The sequence below is a fragment of the Gouania willdenowi genome, chromosome 17, assembly GCF_900634775.1.
Source record: "Gouania willdenowi chromosome 17, fGouWil2.1, whole genome shotgun sequence".
Lineage (NCBI taxonomy): Eukaryota > Metazoa > Chordata > Actinopteri > Blenniiformes > Gobiesocidae > Gouania > Gouania willdenowi.
The window spans coordinates 12,758,916-12,772,707 of record NC_041060.1 but is presented as its reverse complement, the minus strand read 5'-3'; the positions used below and the strand labels follow the sequence as shown (position 1 = coordinate 12,772,707).

Genomic DNA, 13,792 nt, shown 5'->3' with positions numbered 1-13,792 from the left:
GATATATTGTGATATTCTACCCAGGTAATATGAAAATGAAATGTAGAGATGAAAAATGAAGTTGCTGTATATGTTCATCAGAAGATATTGATCATCCAGAAGACAAATGGAGTCAAAACTAAAAAACATTTAAAATACTTATTTTTCCTTCTAAAAAATGGATTAAAAAAATTGATTTAAAATCAGCACCCAAAAAATTGCGATATATCATGAAATTGATTTTTTTTTTCACACCCCTAGTGAATTGTAAGGGTGTAAAAAAAAAACTCAATTCGAGGATATATTGCAAAATTTCACAGCACAATTGATGTCCAAATTAATTTTTTAAATCACGTTTTTTTACCAAAGAAAAACTATTTATTTGCACCTTCTTAAACTACCTCACTCCTCAATGCATTTTAGCTTGGAATTTGATACATTTTGAACACACTGGGCACTTTTTATAGATGTATTGATTAATATTTTTAATACAGCAATGCATGTTTTGTTATTATAATTAAATATATAAATTTATTTTATTGCTTAATTGTGACCATCACCAGCCCTCCCTAAGGAAGGGTAAGAAACACTTTAATAAAGGGAGGCTATAAGAAAGAGAGGTAAGTGTTACAGCTAGGTGGGGGAAAGGAACAGGGAAGAGGAACTCAGGGTAGGAAATGGAAGGGGTGGGGAAGTTAAGAACTTAACAGAATCAGTGAAACTTTTTTGAAAAATGTAATTTGAGAGTTTGATAAACATACCACTTTTTTATATTGGGACTTGAATTACAGTTTGTTTAAAGAAGTTTAAAGAAAATTAATAAAATTGTATTTCATATTGTTTTGTAGTTCTAAAGTAAATTTGGAATTATTGATTTTGTGATATATATATATATATATATCGTATTGTTTAGTATCAGGCTATATCGTATTGTGACAAGCAAATTGTGAATTGTATCATCAGATTCATAGAAATGCACACCCCTAATGATTAATGCCTGACAGCAAGAGTTCTGTGGGTACAAATCCTTGTCTTTATGTGCTGAATTTGCACATTTTGAGCCTTCTGACAAGCTGAGGTAGGCTTTAGCACCCTGCATTCCTTTTAGGATAAGAGTTATATTAATTCCCATTATTACATTCACTTTATGTTTTTACCAACATTATGTGTATTTTTAATTATAGAGTTCCTATTTACAATGATATATATTAAGTATTTGATTCATGATACTTTCTTCTTTTTCTTTCTGTTTAAACCACCAGACCTTTAGTGTCAGCTTCTAGTTTGACTTATTCTCGGTCTCTCTTTCTGTTTTCCTTCCTTGCTGTGTTTGCTAATCTGTGTGGCCACTGACAGGAAGTGAGAGGATATCTTTTTTTAAACTCTGAACTGAACCTGGGTGTGTCTTCTTTTTTTTTTTTTCCTTTTCTTTTTTTTTTAAGTTAACGTCTGAGCGTGTTTGCTGTATGTATATGTATTTATCATATATCCCACATGCAGCACACGTACAGATCTTAAATATGGAAGATCTGACAACTCTGACAGGTTTCTCATCCCGGGGGTTGTCACTGAGTTGCAGTGGGGCTGTCAGAATGATAGGATGGGGGTCTCTAAAGGGGGCCCTCAAGCTGTGCAAGTGCCCCACAGTTGTGCAAATATACTTACATGGCACACTGTCACATATACTACTGTAGCGAGCAAGAGTGTGCAATTTTTTGGTAAATCTATGGTTTAAAATGTTCTTACAATAAACCCAAACATTGTTGTCAACCAATATTTGTCAGCTAGCACACTCTTGACATCCACTTACTTTAGACAGTTTATACTAGCACCACTCTCAGCCTCTCAGTTCATCCATCTTTCTTCAAGTGAAAATCTGTAGTTCCCTGCTGTGAATAATAATAACGGCATTAATTACAAAGGGTATTCTCCTATAGGCCATCTTCTGTAGAGCAGTCAGCTTCATGGGTTGGGGTATGAGGGGTTAGAAGAGAACTTCTCTTTAATTTAGTCCGGTTTGAAGGCCAACAGGAAAGAACAAAAACAATAAACTGGCAGGGGGATAAAAAAATCTGTATTAATACAGAATATTCGTTTATAGCCTTTGAAAGCTGATTTTGTCTGTCTGGCTACACAAGCTGATTATGTAACAGTCCTATAAATAGCTCCAAAATATGAGCTTTTGAAAGTGGACAAGTTATAAGGAAAAATGTATTTTTTTATTTTTTTTGTTTTTGCTGAGCTTCATCACACTGAGAATGTGGAGGTCTCACTTTGTTCACTTTTCTGAGGACTTCTTGACCTTAAATATGACCTTGAGCAACAGTCAAGGTCACACATTGAAAGGAAATGTTGTTCAATGGTACCAGTGGCCAAGTTATAGGGATTTTTCTTTTTTTTTTTTTTTTTTGTGATGTCATGAACTTTGAACCCTACCAATCTTTTTACTAGTAGGTTGTACAGCTTCGATCCAATGAAATAAAATACTCCACTTGAGATGAGCTTTTCATAAATATAAGCATCAAACTTTTAAAATAAATATTCATAGGGATATGAAAAATTTTGGTTTTGGACACTTGACACGACCTTGACATTTTGGCTCCTAAAAAGGCCGACTGCACATCCTTTACATTGCCCCAATCAGATTACATATGTGTCATTAGTGCTGCATAAATAGCCTAGGAGGAGTTCCAGGATAAAGCAAGTTGTGGAAGAAAAATAAGAACTCCTACAATTACAATGTATTTGGGAATTTTCAATTGCCAAATACAATGACTTCCTTCGTATTACAAAACCATGGGAAAACTGCCAACCCCTGAAAATGAATTTGTGACAAATTCATTATAACTCCACTTGAATAATTGTAAAGTTCTACTTCCAAATAAAACTGTTGAAATGTGGGTTTTTTAAAAGTGTAATATTTTGCATGGATGCCAATATTTATGTTTGGATATGATACAGTGATTTTAAATTACTCCCAATTTCTGCTTCATTTCAATAAATAATTCCCATGAAAAGTTTTTTTTATTTTTTGAATATTGCCAAAATTACCAAGCTTAAGTTTGTTTGGAAATTTGCCAGATATACTACAGAAATATCCACAACTAAATTATTTGATAATTTACACTGTTTTGTTTGAAGATCAAGGATTTCACATGACGTGCATAACATTACTTGTTGCTGTTTGTTCATTTGGAGTTAATTTGCTTTCTGTTTAATTGGTCCTATTCAGACAGTGGACATTCACAAAGAGAAGGTGGCCCGTCGAGAAATCGGCATCCTCACAACAAACAAGAACACCTCCCGTACCCACAAGATCATCGCCCCGGGCAACATGGAAAGGCCTGTGCGTTACATTCGAAAGCCCATCGACTACACACTGCTGGACGATGTCGGGCACGGTGTTAAGGTAGGAAACGAGTTCAAAGAGTGACGTTTTACTGTGTTTAGATTAGAGAAATGCTCTTTTGATAATTATGTCTTTAATAAATGAGGCATGCCTTTGTCTTATTATCACATATTAAACTGGGACGTAATATCGTTGGAATGTTTTAAAGGTGTGCATATTATGTGTGCTTTTTTTTGCACTAAAACTACTAAAGAAAAAATAATTTGACATTCTTTTATCTTATATCTGGTATTGATGCTAAGATTTTATTTCCCAAGTATTTCAGATCTTGTTCAGTCAGTGTTTTTTCAAACTTGGGGTCGCCTGGAAATCAAATGGGGTCACCTGAAATGTCTAGCAATTAATTTAAAAAAAGTTAAATTGCTGATGATAATACTATATTTTTTTTTCTTCTTCAAAATAAAACACTCATTGTCTCAAACAACTGTATTTTTTGCTTTAACTTTCTCAAATATAAATCTTGGTATCAGTATCTGAGCTGGTGCATTTTGTCACTTTTTGCACTAATCCTGGTAACTCTGTATTTGTGACAAAGTATAACAAACATGGTTAAAAACTAATTTAAGAAGAAAAGAAAATGTCTCTGGGGTTGCCAGAAATTTGTGATATCAAAACGGGGTCAAGACCCAAAAAAGTTTTTAATTATTATTATTTAACAGTTGGGTGTAGAATTGTAATAGTTACTTTACTTATTTTAAAATGTTCTTAAGTACAATAAAACTACTGATTTAGAAATATACATAAAAAAGTACAAGTACCCATAAACGCAACTCAATTATAGTAACGTGAGTACTGGTAATATATTACTTTCACCTCTTTTGGGAACCACTGGATTAATGGCTCTTGCTGGTTTTGAATTCCAGTTATTATCAGTTTAATTCAAAACAAAACTAATCTGTTCAGGACTTCCATGTGATCACAACTGCACTGTCTCATCTTAAAATGTCCTTTATTTCTTTTTTAAATTTAAGTGTACACTGAGTCATTTTTTCTAAATCCTTGTATAGTGACCTTGAATGCTTGAAAGGTGCTTTTAGGTTAACTGTATTATTATTTATTATATCGTACTTAATTATTTAACTTATTTATATTCTGTAGATTTCAAATATCTTCTCTTTTTTTTCCACTTAAAAAGCTCCTTTGTTTGTAGTTGTAATCAAAAGTAATTACTCTGATGGAATGATTTTAACTGTGATCAATTTATAAAGACAAGAAAACACACACTTTAGTCAGGTTAACAACTGGCAATTTAGTGTAAACACAATGGCCGTTTGCGCTGCTTCCATGATATATGAACTCAGACCTGAAGTGAATCAATATGTTGGCCCAGAAGCTTCAGATGAATCTTTTTTTCATGCTTAGTAACAACTTCCTAAGTGAGTGCTTATTTGTAGTGTATGTGTTTATGGTCAAGTGTTACTCACTCCATCTCAAACCTCTGCTGAATCACTGGGAAGCATGTGTAATGTCTTCCCATGATTCATTCACTCTACCCTTCCTTCTCCTTCTGACTGTGTTTTTGTGTTAATCCTAATTTGGCTTCCTGCGTTGGAGCCTCTTCGTCCATCAGCTCTGCTCTCTTTTCTCTTTCTCTGAGACAGTGACGGATTTTCAAACATCCGCTCATTCCAATTCAAAAGCTTTCTCTTCTGAGGCCTAAGTCACGTCGACTGATCTGGCTCAGTTTCACGATGCAAATTGGGCGTCATTTGTGAGTGTGGGAAATGACAGATATCTGCAGAAATTGGCGGCTATCAGTGCACCTGCAAACACAAAGTGGGAGTGCAGCAGATTGCTGAGATTCACACACCTGGACGAGCACTGATGTGGTTAATGTGTGAACATTGTTGGAAAATTTATTTTTGTGTTTTGTTTTATAAACTCATTTTATATAAGTTAATAGTGAGGATGCAGGAGGCATCCTAAACCTATTACAACCTGTTACAACCCATTTTAACCTTACTGCTAATGTTAAGATATTGCTAGGTTAATGCTAACCTAATGCTATTGTTAGGCTAAGGCTAATGCAAGGTTAATGCTATAGCTAGGCGAATGCTAGGTTAGTGCTAATGCTAGATTAACGCTATTGTTAGGATAGTGATAATGCTTGGTTAGTGTTAATGCTAGACAAATGCTAATGTTTGGCTAATGCTATTGTTAGGTTAATGCTAATGTTAGGTTAGTGCTGCTGCTGCTGCTACTACTAGGATAATACTAGGTTACTGTTAATGCTAATGCTTTTACTAGTGCTAATGCTAGGCTAATGCTATTGTTAGGTTAGTGCTGCTACTACTAGGCTGATGTTAGGTTACTGTTAATGCTAATGCTCGGTCAGTGCTAATGTTATTGCTAGGTTAATGCTAATGTTAGATTAATGCTAATGCTAATGTTAGGTCAATGCTAAAGCTAGCTAATGCTATGATTGTGCTAGTCAATGCTAATACTAAGTTAATGCTAATGCTATCTAATGCAATGTTAATGCTAGATAATTCTAACTCATACAGTGTGACGTGGGTCAGCACCTGCATCCTCACTTGCATTTTCTTCAGGAAATGCAAATATTCTAGTTATTTCTGTGTGTTGTGGATGCTTGGATGTGTATTTATCTCTGGCTCAGTGTGGACTGAAATGCCTATCACATTCCACCCCCCCCTCACATTCTCAGTCTCTCCCTCTCTCTCTAACATCTGTGAATAATTCAGAAGGATTGATACTCCCTTCTGCAGCAGCTGCTACGCACAAACACGTATACGTGTGTCATTATGTTTTCCTTTTTTCCACATTTATCAGTTCATGTTTCATTCTCACGGCACAGGGGAAATATCATTAACAGCTTATTAGCACCACAGCCTCAAAGCCAGCTTCCTTTTGGCTTTAATGGATTTTTGGAGTTTCCCGCCGAGATCCTCGAGGCTTAGGCTTTTTTATTCATGAGTAGGTTTTCCACGATGGGTAGATAGAAACTCGCACTCAGGCATGGAACGAGTCATTCACACGTGTGGATGGCCTATATTGACATTTCTGTCTGTTACCACGGTGACATAGCCTCAACCACGTTGTAGCATCTCCAGCCAGCTCCTGATATTTATGACCTCAGTGTACCTTAGAAATTTTCCATTGGCAGTCATTGCGCGTTTCTTATTCCACTAGGTGCGACTGAAATGTAAGCGATTGTGTTCCTGATTGCCGACTGCATCTCACAGAACTACATCAAACTTCAAAATCAGTGTTAAAGCTTCATTATGTGTATTCCAGTGCACGTTTTATTTTTTAAACATTGGCACTATAATGAAAGGTTTTATACACAGAGGTTTGAAACGAGGGAAGAGACGGCTATCTGCAAATTGCTGAATTTTGTTGCAATGACAAACTTTTAAAGATTTGCAAGATGAAACTTACCATATCAAAAAATATTTTGAAAAAAAATCCAAATGTGATACATCGATCAATTTTTGCCTGTTTATTTCTAAAAAATTGGCAAATTTAAACAAAAATATTGTGTTTTTATTTTATTTTTTATAATAACAACCCATTTCAAACTTTAAAAACAGGAACAGGTAGGAAAGACTAGCTAGTTTTTGTTTTATCTAATACATTACTGCTTTTCCACATAATAATACATCAGCCTGATATGTAACCTTATTAACAGGAGCTGTAAAACTTTTTGTGTGCGTGTGACAAATGGTAAAAGGAAATCAATTATTCCAGAAGCGTTATTTAAACAGTTATTAACCCCTCATTTTCATTCAGTTGTTTTTCCAGTAATTTACTGAGTTCAGATTACATCAGGGAGATCAAACAAACCTATCCTGTAACCTACAGCTTTATCAATACCAGAATTTGGACATTTCTTGTTCTAATGTTCCTTTGTTGTGCTCTCTTTGTGATGCATTAATCTTGTGTCTTGTGTTGTTAGTCTGTTGGTTATATTTACTGTTCTTGCATAACTCCTAAATGTCAGTCTTGCTTAAATGTAGAGCACTTTTGTAACCATTAACCTCTGTACATTTCCTGTTTTCTGTCCTCTCCTTATATGTGCTTGCATTCAGTGGCTTAAAGCCAAGGTAAGACTTTGCTGTCTTTCTTTTTTTGTTGATGATATGTTGATTAAACCAAAATACACATTTCAAGGTGTCCATGGAGCCATTAGTCCCCGTTATTACTTAGTGAACCAAGTTTTTAACAAGAAACATGCTTACTTGAAATATATAGAATTAAAATTTGTACAACAATGCAAGACTGTGTTCGTTTTGTGTGCATTTGATTTGTTATTTGGAAAGTGGCCTCAGGGAAACACTTTAGTGCACGTGGCCCTCAGGAAAAACTAAAAATGACAGAGAAAACATGAATCATTATACAAATTACAACTTATTCAGATGTCTCAGCCCCATCCAATTACACAAATTCAATGAAACTCCACCACATTTGCAGGGCTCACATAGAGTTCTCGCGCCTATATCACATTATGGCAGTAATTTCAAATAGCAAACTGTTGAAATATATCTATTTTTTTCTAAATTTCAGCAGTTTCTTCCAAATAATTCCTCTAAATTACATGCAACGACTAATATCTGTCATATATTTCAAGGAATTTGTCAGTTTCTTATATACTGTATGTATCATTTTAATGTGGAAATTGAACTACGTCACAATAATGTTGAAATTGCTCATTTTCCCACCTAAAATCTGCAGCCCACTTGAGATGAAATTAATCCGGAACTGGCCCCTGAATAAAAACGAGTTTGACACCCCTGCCTCAGGGGCTACGAGTCACTTGCATACTAGTGATCAGCTAACGTTCAATGTTCCTTCCTTTTTCGTGCTGTTTGCTGATTCGTGATTTTAATTTCTGTTTTTTCTTCTTTAGCAACATGGAAACAATGCAGCTGGACGAGGAGGGACAATATCTAGGACCAACCCCCCCACACAGAAACCTCCTAGCCCCCCCATGGCTGGTCGTGGGACCCTTGGGTATGACCTGTAGCACAGCACACCTTGTTTGCCTTTTGTTCGTTCGTCTTTTTATCCCACTTATATTTTTTGTTTAACATCTTCTTTTATCTCCAGGCGAAACACTCCCTACAAGACGCTGGAGCCCGTGAAGCCTCCAGTGGTGCCTAACGACTACATGACGAGCCCGGGTCGACTGGGCATCCAGAACAGCCCCGCACGCACAGCCTCGCTCAACCAAAGGCCCAGGACACACAGGTACTGTAGCTCATAGCTGCAGTATTTAACACTTCATATTCAAGGTCACATGAGCCCGAACTACACATGCAGCACTAAGCTGATTATTTAAAGCAAATCAGGAACTGACTTCTCTCTTTTCCATCTTAAGACATTAGACATGTATACATATTTTTTTTTGATGCATTCAATTATGCTTCCAATAGATCTCTCAATGTATCACTGCCTGTCTGACAGAAACACACTTATGACAGGCATCCTGCAGGGTGATGACAGGATGGCAAACGCCAAGCTGTAATCTATCTTCTCTCACACATCCTCTAACTCTCTCCTTTCAGCGGCAGCAGTGGGGGGAGTGGTGGCAGGGAGAACAGCGGAGGTAGCAGCGTCGGTATCCCCCTGGCGGTTCCCACCCCCTCACCTCCCAGCATGGGGCAAGGTTTGTCTCAGTGGAATTGTGCGTGCCTTCACTCATACTGGAACAAATTGGCTGTGTTCAAAATTGCATACTAACGTACTACACACTCAATGAATACATACTGTCTATATACTGTTATTATGATTAGTATGGTGACCTTTCCCCCTGAGGTATACTTCCAAGTTTCCCAAGATGCATTTCGAACCTACAACGACAAAAATTTGAAGCACACTGAGGCTACATATCTCCTTTAATTTTTCACCTTTGAAAGTTCTCAAAATATTTTAAGTGAGAAAGTGACCAAGCAGAGAATCAACATGTGGTCATTTCATCCATGAAACTCGCAGAAACACATTTCATGCCAACGTTTCGGAGATCTGCCATTGTGCTACTGACTAAACTTTAGGTTTACTTCAAAACAAGAGCCCTATTTACAAAAGCATTAAAAAACTAATTGAAAACAAAAAGAGATGCTTTTGTTTTGAAAAGATGTTTGAATTTTAGCTTGAAGCTGGTCCCAGGACGATTTTACTTTCCACTGGCAATGCATCATGGGGCATTGCTAGTGTGCCCACCATGCATACTTCAAAAATGTCCCGATATAGTACACATCCACATATTTTTTTCATACTCAAACTTTCCTTATTATCTAATGTGAACGCATTACACACTCATAGTCTGAGTAGTACGTTAATATGCCATTTTGAGCACAGCCATGTACTCCTTGTCAATATGTGCTTTACCTTTGTTTTCAAATGCACAAATTCTTGTTAAAGTCTATGTCATATGAATAAGTTACCATGTGACATTGCTATTATTTATTTTTGTGAAGCGAGGAATTACGAGAGAACAAATGATAAGTGTTAAAAATGTTGTCTGATGTATTTGTGTACGACACACCCTTGTATCTGTTGTTCTCAGTATAAATATAAGCTTTGCGTTGTCTAACTTCTCCCTCAGTGGCGACCTCCACTGCCTCCGTGCCACAGGGCCCCGGCCTGGGTCCCATTCCCATGTCCCAGTTTGGCACAATCTCTCGGCAGATCTCCCGCCACAACTCCTCTACCACCTCCTCCTCAGCCTCCATGGTGTCGGCCACGGGCACCTACCGCCGGGCACCTTCCATCTCCTCACAACAGAACCACATCAACGGAGGTCCAGCTTTTACACAGAACTCTGGTAAGGCTTGTTTCATATCTTATGCTTTACTGGATGGGCTCTCTAACTTTTTGGATCCAGGGAACAATTACAGGCTTCTTCCTATCCCTTGTCGAACGAGTCAAATGTGCATTATTTTGAAAATGGCTTTTTTTATTTTTCAGAGATTTCTTATTTTTTTGTTAAATATGTTTGTTCAAAAATGGCCCAAAAGTGCATTTTCGATTTTCGGCCAAAAACTTTTGGTGGCCGTAATTTTGGTGCATCACCATTTTTCTCTGTTTCTGCCTCTCGGAGTAATCCTCACATCCACTATTGTGTCAAGCAGTTAGTGAAATGATGAGTCATAGTTACTGGATTTGGAGTTGTTGAGACACCATCTTTGCACTAATATATAGCATGTGTTAGTGACAGCATCAGTGCAGTCAACAGGAAGAAGCTTCAGGAGGGAGACAAACATCTGTCAGACCCAGAAGGGGGAAATCCAGGATGAATGCTTTATTTTCTGTTAGCGGAGTATATTTCATTTTGGCATCCATCACTCAGCGCTCGCGTCCTTTAATGGCTCCGCTCTCAGAAGATGATCTCCTTTCTCTGTCAGGGAGGCACACATTTTATTGTGAGAGATGAGAGACATCCAAGCTGCAAGTGTTTGGCTCAAAACTGGGACATCACTGCATATCTGCAGTGTTTGCTCAAGACATGGAGTTGGATCCGTGGCTGTGTTTAACATGTTGACGAGCATCAGTTCAGCTGGTTGTGTGTCTCAAAGTCATTGCCTGAGCTCACAGTGGCCACGTTTACATGAGAGTTTTAATTCAGAATAAAAAAAATCCTCCTTAAACTGACCTTCTAAACACCGAATGGAAATGGTAATTCCGAATTAAATTTAAATCCCTGTTAGGTGGCTGGTGTATTACAATTTTGATTTCGAAATAAATCATTCCTCGATCTTGTAAACGCTTAATTAAGTTAAGCGTTTACAAGAGTTAATTCCGGTCATTCTGCGCATGTTCGTCCTTTTGCGATGATGCGCTGTGGACGACCTAATCCAGGATGGTTGCCCGAGACTATTTATTTAAATAAAAGCTTTAAAATATATTGGTAAAATGAAAAGAGTGGATGGATGGAAGCATTAACATGTAGACACACAGACTTATTTCACACACACAGACTTATTACACCTTCACAGACATATTACACACATACGGACTTATGACACAAACATATTACACACATACGGACTTATTACACCTTCACAGACATATTACACACACACAGACATATTACACACAGACAGACATATTACACACATGTGGACATATCACACACACACAGACATAATACACCTTCACAGACATATTACACACATATGGACATATTACACACACACACACGGACATATTACACCTTCACAGACATATTACACACATACAGACTTATTATACAAACACACGGACGTATTACACACATACAGACTTATTACACACACACACACGGACATACAGTATTACACACATACAGACTTATTACATACACACGGACATATTACACACATAAGGACATCAACAAACAGAAGAGGTTTCATCGGGGGACAAGCCTTGCACCAGAGCCACACAGAGCTTCACTAATGATGCACAGATCATGATAAAAGTTCTCCTTTCACTCAACATCGAGCTGCTACTTAGTTTTTAATGTGGTCTTCTATGTTGTGGTCAAAAATAAACGGTTTGTGGGTTTTTTCCACGATAGACGTGATACGTCACGCTTGCCCCCAGTCCAATCAGAACCCTTCCCAACTCCCAGACCTAAAGCAGAAAAAAACTGTTTTCCATGTATACTTCAATTTGGAATCAATATTTCCATGTAAACATGAATCAGAACACTGTAATTCCGAATAATTTAAGTTGGAATAATTCATTCTGAATTTAAAAAAAGATGTAACCGTGGCCGGTGTGTGGATAAGACTCAGCTGAGTGAGCAGAGCAGAAAAAATCAGACATCATTGCCCCTGAGATTACACACTCCCCTTCCATTACGTGTAATTTATGAGTCAGAGCTGGCATTGCCGTTGGGTGTGACATCATGATGTTGAGTGAGGACATCTGTGCTTTGTGTGCTGCCTGTTGATTTATTACCTGTGTTCAGACAATGACATTCACACAGCACTGTATCTCTGAGAGGCAGCGGATAGAGATCATGTTGATAGATTCACAGAAAAGGTGTGACTAAACAAAAGCAATTAAGTCTCTCCCGTCACATTAGGACAACTCAGCTTCTGTCTGTGCTGCTGAGTTGTTGTTTTTCTTCTTCATTGTAGCAGATTCTGTTTTTGCAAACTCCAGCTTTTTGCTTCAGTTTGAAACAAATGTCGGTGCAGTTGATGTTCACGCTGAGATTAGAACAATTTAGTTGAAATGTGCCACACACAAGGACACTGATTAGTGAATTGAGTTGCTCAGCCAACATCTCCTGCATTGATATGCTCGCTCACAAGCTTTTTTTTTCCCTGTGTCTAATTCTGGCTTTCTCTTCTTTGTTCCTGTCTCTCTTCCACCATCTCTCTCACTGCCTTTGCTCTCTGTCTCCCTGTCGCCCCTGCGGTATGTCTCCATGTTGCTGCTCCAGTGTCTGTAGCCCCCCCACCTCCTCCCCCCATGGTCCAGCTGACCCCGCAGATCCCCCTGACAGGCTTTGTCGCCAGAATGCAGGAGAGCAGTAAGTAACACAAGACACTGCACGCAGCTACAACGGGATATAGTTACATGGTTTTTACACACAAGTTATCTATTTTTTTAAATAAACTGTAGCTTTCACTTTCCTAAATAAAAAGCATGGAAACTTACAGTCGACTGAAAAGTATTCATGAATCTGACATGGGCAACTGGCGATCCTTAGTCAAATTTTGTGCGGCCCCCAAAAGTAGACACTCAAAACGACTCGAAAATACACAAAATGACACCAAAAAATACACAAGATGACAACAATAATATACAAAACGACAACAAAAATATGCAAAACATGACCAAAAAATGCATGAAATAACTGAAAAATACACAAGATGACTACAAAATTTTGCAAAAATAAGAGAAAAATATACTAAATGGCAACAAAAACACAAAAAACAGCAAAACATACAAGATAAGAGAAAAATGTAATAAATAATACAGAAAACACAAACTAACAAAAATACACAAAATTACATTTTGTATATTTTTGATGATATTAATTTGCTTGTGAAAAAATGTGAAGTTTAAATCTGCTAAAGATAGGAGGCACACTAAATGAAAGCTAGAGCCAAGTTGGACTTGGTCTTGATTCTGGTTATAATGACTCCACATTCTCAAGACATTTCCCACGGTGCCTCAGTGTCTGTTCTATGCCTGGCTTTACTCAGCTACGCTCACACAGTACATATTCTTATACTGTATTTGACTCAATGGCCCGTCTGTTGCCATGGTGACAAAGCAATGAAAGTGTGTCCCCGGCATGCTCTGTCCACTGAGGGAAAATGTGAGCAGAGGCCGTGCCCTGATTCATCACCTGTCTGTCAGCACAGATGGAAAGAAGCCGATCTGTGGGACGGAACAGCCTATAGGGCAGCTTTTAATTATTCAGCAGTTATTCAACATATTAAGCGA

The 13,792-nt window shown here is 37.6% G+C and overlaps 1 protein-coding gene across 4 annotated transcripts in view; it reads left to right on the top strand.

Annotated features, from left to right (window-relative positions):
- The window catches only part of LOC114479193 (abl interactor 1-like), a 28,741-nt gene that overhangs the window by 10,642 nt on the left and 4,307 nt on the right, over nucleotides 1-13,792 (top strand). Inside the window, exons 3-9 of one of the 4 annotated variants that reach the window (XM_028472742.1) lie at nucleotides 3,212-3,388; nucleotides 7,438-7,452; nucleotides 8,256-8,359; nucleotides 8,456-8,596; nucleotides 8,914-9,032; nucleotides 9,954-10,172; nucleotides 12,780-12,869. In XM_028472742.1, coding sequence (XP_028328543.1) covers nucleotides 3,212-3,388; nucleotides 7,438-7,452; nucleotides 8,256-8,359; nucleotides 8,456-8,596; nucleotides 8,914-9,032; nucleotides 9,954-10,172; nucleotides 12,780-12,869 — 865 coding nt within the window. The remainder of the gene's footprint in view (nucleotides 1-3,211; nucleotides 3,389-7,437; nucleotides 7,453-8,255; nucleotides 8,360-8,455; nucleotides 8,597-8,913; nucleotides 9,033-9,953; nucleotides 10,173-12,779; nucleotides 12,870-13,792) is intronic. The other 3 variants (XM_028472744.1, XM_028472743.1, XM_028472745.1) reach the window with 3 other exon arrangements.